The sequence below is a fragment of the Neovison vison genome, chromosome X (genome assembly GCF_020171115.1).
Source record: "Neovison vison isolate M4711 chromosome X, ASM_NN_V1, whole genome shotgun sequence".
Lineage (NCBI taxonomy): Eukaryota > Metazoa > Chordata > Mammalia > Carnivora > Mustelidae > Neogale > Neogale vison.
In genome coordinates this window covers 20,877,517-20,890,537 of record NC_058105.1, presented here as the reverse complement: position 1 = coordinate 20,890,537, position 13,021 = coordinate 20,877,517, and the positions used below count along the sequence as shown (strand labels likewise).

Below are 13,021 nucleotides of genomic sequence, written 5' to 3'. Positions count from 1 at the left end.
AGTGATCAAATTAATACACTGATCAAAGAAAAGCTCTGTCTATCCTGTATAAATTGGATGTTATCTTTATTTTTTCCCCCTTTGACTCTGGGTTCTGTGTATTAGGGCTTCTTGGATTTGAGGATAATTTTTCATCTATGAATTTGGACAAGACAATTAATTCACAAAATCATCCTACAGGGATTCATCGGGAACCCCCTCCACCACCCTCTTCAGTGAATAGAATGTAAGTCCTGTGTCAAAACATGTTTCCCATTTAGGAGACTTTTTTTTTATTATAGGCAGTTTCGCTTTTGAAATTCTCGTTATTTGCTAGGCTTCCACGTGACAAAGAAGCTTCTAACAAGGAACAGCCCAAAGTGACCAACACTATGCGGAAGCTCTTTGTACCAAATACCCAAGCTGGGCAGCGGGAGGGCCTCATCAAACATATCCTGGCAAAGCGAGAGAAAGAATATGTCAACATTCAGAATTTTAGGTTAGTCTCTCTTCTACTTACTGAGGTATGGCATACAAATGGCTATATGTTTTTTAAGGTATTATTTTAATTAATAATTATTATTTTTAATTTAATAAATTTTATTATTCTGGTGTGCAAAGTAGCAACACCTCTATTTGTTGTTTGTGAACAACATGTACCCTTAATAGTCCAAGATTCTGGTCCCATCTGCTATCCCAGTGTGCCTCATTTGTCCTAATTCAATTATAACCGTAGCCCCTATGCTAAAACCTGTAGTTCCTCATATTCCCCATGATGCTTATTTTTGTGTGTAAACAGTTAAGACAGTTATATTCTGCTATCCCCCTTAATACTGTATCTGCCTCAACAGAATTTCCTACACAGATGTCCTTGTAATCCTTTGGGAAGTGAGTTTTTGGATTCAGTTACAGCTCCTTATGGAACAGTTATCCACATTAGATGTATTTACAGCATGAAGATACCTTTTTCCCATCCACAAGCTCTCCAAGTATAAGTTTGGGTGGAGTTTAATTGAAAGGAAATGAGCAATTAACTTTGCATTTTTAAAATAGAGACCTGGTTCCTTTCTGTGGGTTCACCTAATGTAAACTTCAGAGAATTAAGCCCACTGCCTTTGTGTTCTACATGTGAGACTATTTCTCATATGTATAGCAGAACATTTTGAGAAATTATGTTCGTTTATTGTGAACATACCCTTGTATGAAAATGATGAGAGAACTTCAGTGGTTCATACTTAACCCTCATTTTCAAATAATTTTTTGGTGTTGTGTATTAGATTTTTTGTTGGAACGTGGAACGTGAATGGCCAGTCTCCAGATAGTGAGTTGGAACCTTGGCTGAACTGTGATTCAAATCCTCCTGATATCTACTGTATCGGGTAAAGAACACATCTGGAATTTCATTTTGGCTATATATTTGATATTAGTTTCCATGACATTTTGTCCTCCTTTTGCTTTTTTAACTGTTTGGTAAAAACTCACCTTAGACTATATGTGAGAATTAACTTGTGGGTCAAATTTATGAGATAAGAAAGGAATGATACCTGAAATGGTGAAAGGAAACATCTAGTCCTCTCAAAATGCAAAGAAAACTGCTTTCTTAATTGAAACAGACTTGAGGTCAAGTCCAACAGTGACTATTCCTAGAATATATAAACAAAGCTCCACTGTTGTCCCTTGTGGAGGTTTTTTGTTTTTTGTTTATGTTTTACATAGTCTTTGCATATATTTTTTGGAGACAATACTATTTTAATTTTTCTATGGAAGACAATGTCAGATTTACAAAAGTAAAGATTAGTTTTTTGACATTGATCTTTGGCAAGATTCTTATGCATATTTTTTAAATTTATTTTTTAAGTTTTTATTAACATATAATGTATTATTTGTTTCAGGGGTACAGGTCTGTGAATCATCAGTCTTACACAATTCACAGCATTTACCATAGCACATACCCTCCCCGATGTCCGTAATCCAGCCACCCTATTCCTCCCACCCCCCACCAGCAACCCTCAGTTTGTTTCCTTTTTTAAAAAAAGATTTTATTTATTTATTTGACAGGCAGGGATGACAAGTAGGCAGAGGGCCGGCAGAGAAGTGGGGGGGAGGCAGGCTCTCTGCCTAGGAGAGAGCGGGCTGCCAATGTCAGGCTCAGTTGCAGGACCCTGAGATCATGACCTGAGCTGAAGGCAGAGGCTTAACCCACTGAGCCACCCAGGCACCACTCTCAGTTTGTTTCCTGAGATTAAGAGTCTCTTATGGTTTGTCTCTCTCCCCCGGTCCCCTCTTGTTTCATTTTTTCCTCCCTTCACCCCACAACCCCCCCCCGCATATACTTTTTTAAAAAAAGATTTATTATGGGAGAGAGAGTGCATAAGCCCGGGGAGGGGGCAGGGAGAGGGAGAATCTTTGAGCAGCCTAGCCACTGAGCGGGGATCCCAGGACCCTGAGATCATGAACTGAGCTGAAATCAAAAGTCAGCTGCTCAACCAATTGAACCACGCAGGTGCCCCCGCCCCCTTTTTAAGATTTATTTTGCATAGCCGGTGCATATACTTATAGAGGATCTTTTGAAAAAGAAAGCTGCTTGTCCTTACTGATCACCTGGGTCAATAGAGCAATTCTATAAAAATTCCCCTCTTTCCCCATTCCCTTTTCACCTAATGTCTCAGAAAATGGGAAAGGAGGAAGACAGAGATAATTATGGGAGATGTATAGATCTCATGTCTTCTTGTTTTTTTCAGATTCCAAGAGCTGGACTTGAGCACAGAAGCCTTTTTCTACTTTGAATCTGTGAAAGAACAAGAGTGGTCCATGGCTGTGGAGAGAGGTTTGCATTCCAAAGCCAAGTATAAAAAAGTAAGCTGCATTTCATTTTCTTTTTTAATATACAACTGAATAGAACTCCCTATAAGTTATTCTGTTACCTATAATTTGTTCCAAAAGAATGGTTTAATTGACTTTTGCCTGAGTGTAATACTGCAATGGGGCAGACTAATTCTTTACACTTATTTTTCTATAAAAAAATTTTCCTGAGCTTTCTGATGCTATGTTTTCATTGTTTAGGTAGTTTTAAGAGAAAAGAAGAATTTTATTCTCAGAATGATAATTAGCTTAAAATAATTACTTGTAAGGTAACAGTAAGAGTTTAAGATCAGAATTGTTAGCTGACATGGTCAGAACTGGATGCTCTATAGAAAAGTAGTTTGAAGCATGTGGGTGCATAGGGTATGCTGTGGAATCAGCAAGAAGTGTTGTAGAATTTAAATGAGTTCTAAAATTTGTTATAAATCAGAAGTAGAGTTGACTTTAGCAAGGTGGACCAATTTGTTGGTCTTTAGAAAGCAAGTGGTAGAGGCTACCAGAAGAGTTATTTTAATTATATGGCTACCATACAAACCCTTTAAAAGCAGTCATTTGAATATTTTTTATTTACTTCTTCTGACAGTTGATATAGGTAGTAAAAATGCTGAAGGTGTTAACTCCTCTCATATAGGTCACTGATTTAACACATATTTCAGACATATTTCTAGCTCTAGTTTTCAGACTAAAAATAATCAGAATAAAAAAGATTGCTCTTGGGCGCCTGGGTGGCTCAGTGGGTTAAAGCCTCTGCCTTCTTCTCAGGTCATGATCCCAGGGTCCTAGGATGGAGCCCCGCATCGGGCTCTCTGCTCAGCGGGGCGCCTGCTTTCTCCCCTCTCTTTCTCTCTCTGCCTGCCTCTCTGCCTACTTGTGATCTCTGTCAAATAAATAAATAAAATCTTTAAAAGATAAAAAAAATTAAAAAAGATTGCTCTTTTATAAGTTTTAGTTTTTTAAGAAATTGGAAATGAGGGGCGCCTGGGTGGCTCAGTGGGTTAAGCCGCTGCCTTCGGCTCGGGTCATGATCTCAGGGTCCTGGGATCGAGTCCCGCATCGGGCTCTCTGCTCAGCAGGGAGCCTGCTTCCTCCTCTCTCTCTCTGCCTGCCTCTCTGCCTACTTGTAATCTCTCTCTGTCAAATAAATAAATAAATCTTTAAAAAAAAAAAGAAATTGGAAATGAGAAACTAAGAAGGAGAAGCAAAAGGAACAAACTGGGATAGGGGTTTTTTATTTGATTTTTTTTAATGCTATCAACTCCTGGTAGGTTTATAAGTGTTTAAAATAATGAATCCTAGAGCTGAGTGTACTTGATGTCCCCAAAGACTTTAAAACTCCTGCTGGTCAAAGTCAGATAAGAGCTTGCCCAAAGAAATTTTGTTTCCTTTTTATGGGGTTCACTGGGAAATTAGAGGATTTGGATTCATATTTGAGCATCATTAATAGCTTCCTGGTGGAAAATCAGTTGTTGGGCAAGATGTGTGGCAAAGAGTGGTATTAACATGAACCTTTTCTAACTCCGTGGAACTCATAGGTTCAACTAGTCCGCCTTGTTGGGATGATGCTCCTCATATTTGCCAGAAAGGACCAGTGGCGATATATCCGTGATGTTGCTACAGAAACAGTTGGAACTGGAATCATGGGGAAAATGGCAAGTTACTTTGGACATGAGCTTGATTATTATTAATGTCCATTTAATGTTTAACTGCTAGTTGTGTCTTTGTACTAACTGTGAATAATTACTCTTGTTAACAGGGAAACAAAGGTGGGGTAGCTGTGAGATTTGTATTTCACAACACTACCTTTTGCATTGTCAACTCCCACCTGGCTGCCCATGTGGAGGACTTTGAGAGAAGGAATCAAGATTATAAGGACATCTGTGCACGTATGAGTTTTGTGGTCCCAAATCAGACCCTTCCACAGCTGAACATCATGAAACATGAGTGAGTGGTTCAGTCTCCTTAGCCTTTGAATAGTGGGGCTGAGAAGAGAATTTAATAAATGGATAGGAAACTGTGAAGAGTGAAGGATTACCATTTAGGGATTGGGGTCACAAAGAAGATAGGGTTTTTGAGGAATAGCAGATTCATTGAGGCAGAGAAATCGGATTTACTATCAGAGGAAAGATTAGTTCTATTAGTGGCCATATAAGAGTAATGCTGGAGGTGTCTGTCAGCTGGAGTCAGTTTTTATTGTTTTTTATTATAAAATAGAAATGTCCATTATAAATATAATAAAAGAAAATTAAAAGTAGAAATCACTCTGCTCTCCCAGCCAGTCTCTCAGAGGAAACTTATATTAACATTAAGCTGCGTATCCTGGAACTATGCTGTCCATTGTGACAGCCAGCCGTAAGTGGCTATTGGACAATTGAAAGAATTAGATCAAATTGAGATGTGCTCTAAACATAAACTGTACACTGTACATGGATTTCAGAGACTTAGTGGGAAAAATGTAAAATACCTCAGTTTTTCAATATTGATTACATGTTGAAATGATAATCTAGATATATTGACTTAAAGGAAATTTATTGTTAAAGTTATTTTTACTTGTTTCTTTTACTTTTTAAATGCAGCTACTAAAAAATTTAAAATTACTTCTGTGACATGCATTTTATTTCCTGTGAATAGTGCTATTCTAGAGCTTTCTCTATATGCATACAAACACATGCACACTTATTATATAGGACTATATCATCCTATTATTGTGGGTCTCTTTCCAAGCCAGTGTGTATGTGTGTGTGTGTCTGTGTATTACATTACCCATATTAATGTATATATTTTGTATATACTATGTATATGTATATGTATATTCTTATTAGTGGCTGTGAGTCATCAAGAATAGGGGCAATGGAGATTTAGACAACAGTGGATCAATATGATAATATGGGAGAAAGGTTCGTGGAGAATAGGACAAGGATAGAAGCAGAAATCAGTTGAGGGATGGATTGGGTGGTAGGAAATGAATAATTGTCAAGAAATTAACAATGGTAATTGAAATTCTGAGAGTGGTTTGAGATGGGAATTAGTAGGAAAACAAAAGATAATTTAGGATATTAGCATCAACAGAGTGGGGTAATTGAGGAAAGAATAGGGAAGGGTAGTGATATTAGCCTGTTTCCGTATTATCTTAACAATTAGGATCATATACAATTCTGTATCATGGCAGTAAAAAGTCAAGGCCTTGACATTAATAAACAGTTGCCCTGAAATTCCTTAAATTTGTTTCCTCAGAATTCCAGAAATTTCGTGTTGCATTTAAGATTGCCAAAGAGACCCCATTCAGGACTTGGGATAGCTCACAAGGAGAACCCCTTTTAGTGTAGTAATTTCAGGGTCTCCCCATGGGGGCTCTCAGCACATGTAAGGGCCTGTTGCTGTGATTGGGAGCTTAAGAATCCTGTGGCAAGCCAGTCTTCCTCCTGTCTGCGATTTGGACTGTGGATCTGGGACAGGGATAGGCAGGTTGGCTATAGTGGAGAGCTGTGGACCTACTTTGCTAGGGTCCTGACTGGGAGAGCTGTCATTCAGACCATGCAGACCTTAGTGGAGAGCCTGCAGAATGTCAGGGCTCAGAGAGGCAGAAAATGTTCAGATTCTTTTCCCCTGGAGACCTGGCAGGCAGCCAGACAAAATTTTGGCACTAGTCCAGCAAATAAACTACATGCTGCTTTTAGGCAGTTAACTCCTTGGCTTCTGAATCCCACACATGACACTGTATTTCCCTATCTTTGTTCTTCATGTATGGAATGCGCATCTTCCCACCTATTTGGTAATCCCTGGGCCTTCTCAAGTGTTGGTAGTACTTCCCTCTGAAGGATAAGTTGTAGCTTAAACCCTTTGTCTCAGGTAGTGATAAATGAATCCTTATCAATAATCTATCTAGTTTTTTTTCTCTCCATTTTCTCTTTTTATGCTAATTATTGCTACTCCTATTTATGTACTTCTTGATCTTCAGTGTTGTCATCTGGTTGGGAGATTTGAACTATAGACTTTGTATGCCTGATGCCAATGAAGTGAAGAGTCTTATTAACAAGAATGACCTTCAGAGACTCTTGAAATTTGACCAGGTAAGTAAATTTTCACGTTATAGGCACTTTCCTAAATGGCAGACAGTATTGTTAGGTTTGTTTATGAGATATGTGGGTGGCAGGTGTGTCTTACTCTAGGAATAGATGGAAAGGTCTCATTGTCCTGAGAAAACATATGACTAGTAATACACACAAGGTTTGTAGTGCTTTTATGAAGTGCTTGGATAGAAACAGGAGAGATAAAAAGTAAATACAACATTTGTTCATTGTCTTTATCAAGAAGAGATTTCAGAGATTTATATAAATAAGTTGGAGAATGGGTGGGGTTAATTGGAGAGTACTTCCTGGAGGAAGTGGGCCTTCAGCTATGCTGATGTGGTTTGGCAGATGGAACAGGGAAAGTTGCTGTGTGATTTCTTGGCAGGCTTAGCAGCAGTGTGGAGGTAAAAGAGGGAGGCCCTGTGAGGAGATTGGGAAGAACGGAAGAGAAGTTTGGGATAAATAACACAGACCGTGGTCTAATGGAAACTGATTGAGAAGTTGGGGCTATCTGGTTTATCAATGTTAAAACCTGTAGGAAAAGCATTGATTCAGTAACATTTATATAAAACTGGATATTCAGGAACCTGGTTTTCTGTAAATTTGCCTTGGAACCTGGCACATGACTTGAATTTTTACTTCAGCTTCTGGATACTGGTTGCTAAAAGTGAATGCTTCTTATGGAGGAAGAGAATGTTTTGATTTGATTTTAATGTCTTTAAATCCTTATGTAAGCCTTTTTGACCTTCAGACATAGTAAAAATTTAGGAGTTCTGTAGTTGAATTTTTTTTTATAGTGAGCCTTTTTTGGCTGTTTCTTTCTTCATATTGAGGTTGGCTGGTGGATTTCTTTACATTTCTTCCTCTGTCATGCTTCCAAAGGGGGTACAGTTGGAATAAATTCTGAATCTTATGTAATTCTGGAAAAGTATTTGAGTGAGGATAACTTTCAGAATGATCCATAATGATTCACTGAATTTGACTTTTGGAGTTATCCATTCATTTGTGTGTATGTGTCCAAATTCACTGAATTTGGCTTTTGGAGTTATCCACACATTTGTGTGTATGTGTGTTTTTAAGTTAAAATTTTGCTAGATGGTTCCTGTCCCGTTTGGGAGAACTTTAGATTATTCATATTTCATTTTTCCATTCTACCCGATGACTGTTAGCAATAAAAAATTAGCGATGTGTTCATAATGAGCATCCTATCTGTGGGTGAGTTTAGATGCTATGGGAATGGCAAGATTTTAATTCACAAGGTACAGAAATTTCATTTATATATCTGATAGTTGGAAAAGCTATGGAACTAGTCAGAAATGGATGATCAACCTGATTATCACTTGTATTAAGATGGTGTTACCCTGCTTATGTGATGCTTCTTTCCATCTCTAGCTAAATATTCAGCGCACACAGAAAAAAGCTTTTGCTGACTTCACCGAAGGTGAAATCAAGTTTATTCCCACTTATAAATATGACTCTAAAACAGACCGATGGGATTCCAGGTAAAGTAATAAGACTCTCCTCCTGGAGTGGCTTCAGGCTTGCTTTTATTTCTGTCTGACTACGTTGGTGAAGGGCTAGGAATTTTTTCTGTTATGCCAGAAGCAGATATAAAAACTTAATGGCTCAGTGCTATTATAGAAGAGTTTTTAATTCATGTGAACTTAAAGGTGAGCTTATCTGAAGAAAGTATTACTTCTGTGTCAGAGCTGTTCAAGTTTTATGGGCTGCCTGCAGTGCCTTATTTCTGTCATCTAAACAGACTTAGATTTTTACCTTCCTGATTTCACCCTTATTTCCTTACAGATTATCCTGTTCTGAATATTTTTTTTTCCAAATTGATTCTCAGCTCCTCAGCTCAGAACACCAGAAAGTGAACCATGATAGGTTCTTCCAGCACAGTGGTTCTCAGCCCTGACTATCCATTAGAATCTCTCGGGGGGACTTTTAAAAATACTGATGCCTGGGACCAACCTCTGCAACTGCCAGAGAAAGCTAAGAACCACTGTCTGGTGGGAGAGGGGAGCTTTGATTTCCTAATTCCCCCCAGTAAAGCGCCCCTGTCAGTATGTTCCTGGTAACTGTCTTCTACCTGCTATCTCTTCATTTCCTATCTGGCTGAGCCCAGAAGCTTGAAAGAGAAAATCCCTGAGCATATTCAGCTTCTGGAGATTCAGAGCAGTAGGGTATGGTGGAGAGGAGTCTGTATCCTTGTGCCCTGAGGGAACTGGTCAGCAAGTGAAAAGTGACACTGGCAGAGCTTATGCACTTCACCTTGTTTCTCCCACTCACCTGATTTGAGAGTCAGTTGAAGAGCTACTGATAAGAACTTATTTGTGTCACTTCTGGATCAGGTGTACAAGGTGTTGCTTATTTTAATATAATGATGAATAGGTTTTGTCCCTAACCTTAGTAATCTATGGGCTGTTATATGTTCAGACTTGCATGCTTAGTTAGTTCATCTCTATCTGAGGAAGCTAGACTTTCATGAAAGTCTAGGTTTAAAGGAGAAATCTCTACTATTATTTAGCTCCAGAAATTAAGCCCAGTCTTGGAATATAGGATTGGATTTTTAGATTTTTATTAGTTGTCTGTTTCTCTGAAATGTCATTGCAGTTCATCGAGCAAAGTGCTGAATATAGTCCTGACCTTCTGAGGATATTTTAAGAAGAGGCTATTATATTTTCCCCTGGGACAGTGTTGTTGAAGTTGTAATGTGAATTTTGGGAGCACTGTTTATTCATTCATTAAACAACTATTCATTGAACACCTACTTTGCACAAGATAATGTGCTAGAGGTTGGGAATTCAGTGGCAAACAAGCAGACACAGACCCTTTATAGAGCTTGAATATAGGGAATATTATATAGGGAATATAGGGAATATTATAGTTGGGATCATTAAGAAAGGAGAAGCATATAAAAAAGGACCTAACCCAGGTCTGAACCAGTGTGGTATGATCCCTTTAAATGTCTTTCTTTATTTGCAGTGGGAAATGTCGGGTTCCAGCCTGGTGTGACCGGATTCTTTGGAGAGGAACAAATGTTAATCAGCTTCATTACCGGAGTCATATGGAACTAAAAACCAGTGACCACAAGCCCGTTAGCGCCCTCTTCCACATTGGGGTAAAAACTTGTTTGTTCGTTTATTTGTGTGTGTGTGTGTGTGTTAGGTATTCTTAAAACATCGTTTAGACTCAAAACAGTTCAGTAGTTCATTGAGCCCTAAATGTTACCATAACCAGATAATCGTTTGCAACATTGAGAAATTAGTGCCCTCAATCCTCCTAAATGCTGTCCATATGCTTCTTAATGTGCTAGGCCTTTTAGTGACACAGATGTTTCTTATGCTGCATAATGGCTGGGTAGTAACCTTAGACTCCTACTAAAGTTGTTATACATAAGGAAGAACTGGAAGCTATGTTTTAAAGGATGAGTAGCCTCTCATCAGATAAATAGGAAGGGAAGCCCTGGGAGAGAAGTTCCAGGTGAAGGGTTGGGGACAGCAGGAGCAAAGGCGTTTGACTGGGTGGCATACAAACACTTCTGTATCTTACCTTAAAAGGCATGTTGCCAGCCATACTATTAGTGAAATTTGCTATCCAGGAGCACAAGTTTTAAATTTTTTAAAAGATTTATTTATTTATCTTAGAGAAAAAGAGAGCATGAGCAGGAGGGGCAGAGAGAGAGAGAGAGAGAGAGAGAATCCCAGAATCCCAAGCAGATCCCATGCCAAGTGTGTGGAGTCCGGTATGGGGCTCTATCCCAAGATCCCAAGATCATGACCTGAGCAGGAACCAAGAGTCAGACACTTAACCAACTGTACCACCCAGGCGCCCCCAGGAGCACAAGTTTTAAAATTTTTCTTTAACTGTTGCATCCTGGGCTGGCTTGATGGCCAGTTATTTAATTTTTTTGTCTCTGATGTGAGTAGTTTTTGTTTTCACTTGTATATTTTAGCTGCATGTTAATGGTATGTAGGTTATGTCTTGGGATCTTACTGATTTATTACAGCCAGTACATTTAGATTATTTCTTGTAGATTTTCCAGACCTCCAGTCCTGTAATTTGTCAGAATCTATAAAGTGCAGTGCTTGATAGGGTGGACTTCAGAGATGGACTGCTTAGATTTGCATCCCAGTTCAACGACTTTCTAACTCTATAACCCTGGAAAACATATGTAACAGCCCTATGCCTCAGTTTCCTCCTCTATAAAATGGAGATAACAATGGTACTTACTTATGAGGATTGATGAGGTAAAGACATGTGAAGAACATAATAGATGTATATTTGATTCTTTTGGCTTTTCAGATTATCACCAACATGTCTTGTCCCACTCCTGTCTTAAAGGGTAATGACTTTGGGGTATTTCCTTTATTTATAGAATTAGTTCTTAGTCTCAGAAAAGAATCTAAATTTTATCGAGGCAGTTGTGACTTGAGTTTTGTCCATTTTGAAGTTTTAAAATAATAATATTTCTCAAATAGTAGCTAGTATGTGCCAGGGACTGTAATGAAAAATTTATACACATCTCATTTACTCCTCACAACAGTACTTTGAGTTAAATATTTTTCATTTAACAGATGAGCAAATGGAGAACTGATGAGATTAAATAACTTCTTTACATGCATTCAACTAGAAGGAGAGCTAAGATTCAAATCTTGTCTGTTTAACTCCCAAGTGGTGTTCTTTCCACTAACCCTACAATGCCTCTGTAGTTCAAAGAACTTATTAACTAGATAAACCTTTATTTTTTTTAAAGATTTTATTTATTTATTTGACAGACAGAAATCACAAGTAGGCAGAGAAGCAGGCAGATAGAGAGGAAGGGAAGCAGGCCCCCTGCCGAGCAGAGAGCCCGCTGTGGGACTCAATCCCAGGACCCTGAGATCATGACCTGAGCCGAAGGCAGCGGCTTAACCCACTGAGCCACCCAGGCGCCCTAGATAAACCTTTAGATAACTACTTTTACCCCACCTAATTTCTTGTTTGTACTTGTGGTCTGCCCTGTTTTCTTCATTTTAATTCTCTTAAACCATTTTTAAAGATATTATTTATTTATTTGACACAGAGAGACAACAAGAGAGGGAATAGGAGAGGGAGAGAGAGAAAGAAGCAGGCTCCCTGTGAGCAGGGAGCCCTTTGTGAGCCTTGATCCCAGGACCCTGGGATCATGACCTGAGCCAAGAAGGCAGATGCTTAACTACTGAGGCACCCAGTTACCCTCCCTCTCTTGATCCATTTTTAAAAGGATGTCTTTCCCCAGACACTAACCTTTTTGGTTTAATCAGCTATGCTTGGCTTTTTTGTTTGTATTTCTTTTAAGAACTTTGGAATATTTGTAATATTCTACACATATTAATCCAGAGCTCCCAGCAGGATATTTAAAAATTTTCCATGCTTCTTGTGTATTTTTGTGTATCTTTAATGAAGGTCTACCTTTCTAGTTTTTTTTTTTTTAAAGATTTTATTTATTTATTTGAGAGAGAGAGACAGTGAGAGAGAGCATGAGCGAGGAGAAGGTCAGAGAGCGAAGCAGACTCCCCATGGAGCTGGGAGCCTGATGTGGGACTCGATCCTGGGACTCCAGGATCACGCCCTGAGCCGAAGGCAGTCGTCCAACCAACTGAGCCACCCAGGCGTCCACTACTTAAATTGCACAGGAATTCAAAAGTGCTTTTTCTTTAAAATAAAAAAAAATATATAAGCAAAATTTACAGATAAGTCTGGAGTTCTTCAGCCCCTGTTCTATCCCGCACTTCCACCTTTGCCCAAAAGGCCCCCTTCCCAGCCAGGCCAACTACATTATGACTTTATATCTTTATAGACCATAGTACTGTAGGTGTTTCTGTGATGATGGAAATGTTATAGATCTATACTGGCCAGTACAGTACTGTTAACTTTAGGTGGCTCTGGATCACTTGAAGCATGGCTAGTATGATTGAGAGAGCTGAATTTTCTGTTTTATTTAATTTGAAGTAATGTATATTTAAATGTCTGAATGTAGCTTTTGGCTATTATCTTGAAAAGCATAGTTCTAGACTTTTGCATATGTTTTTCTGTTGACCCATACACAATAGAGTATTTTTCTATGTGTTGGTACAAATATTATAGAT

General features: G+C 38.6%; 1 protein-coding gene across 3 annotated transcripts in view; it reads left to right on the top strand.

Moving 5' to 3' along the window:
• Positions 1-13,021, top strand: part of OCRL (OCRL inositol polyphosphate-5-phosphatase) — a 56,412-nt gene that overhangs the window by 19,287 nt on the left and 24,104 nt on the right. For 2 of the 3 annotated variants that reach the window (XM_044234419.1, XM_044234418.1), the window contains exons 7-15: positions 106-226; positions 317-478; positions 1,257-1,358; positions 2,721-2,835; positions 4,374-4,490; positions 4,595-4,782; positions 6,797-6,908; positions 8,301-8,410; positions 9,897-10,032. In XM_044234419.1, the coding sequence (XP_044090354.1) occupies positions 106-226; positions 317-478; positions 1,257-1,358; positions 2,721-2,835; positions 4,374-4,490; positions 4,595-4,782; positions 6,797-6,908; positions 8,301-8,410; positions 9,897-10,032 (1,163 nt within the window). The remainder of the gene's footprint in view (positions 1-105; positions 227-316; positions 479-1,256; positions 1,359-2,720; positions 2,836-4,373; positions 4,491-4,594; positions 4,783-6,796; positions 6,909-8,300; positions 8,411-9,896; positions 10,033-13,021) is intronic. The other variant, XM_044234420.1, reaches the window with a different exon arrangement.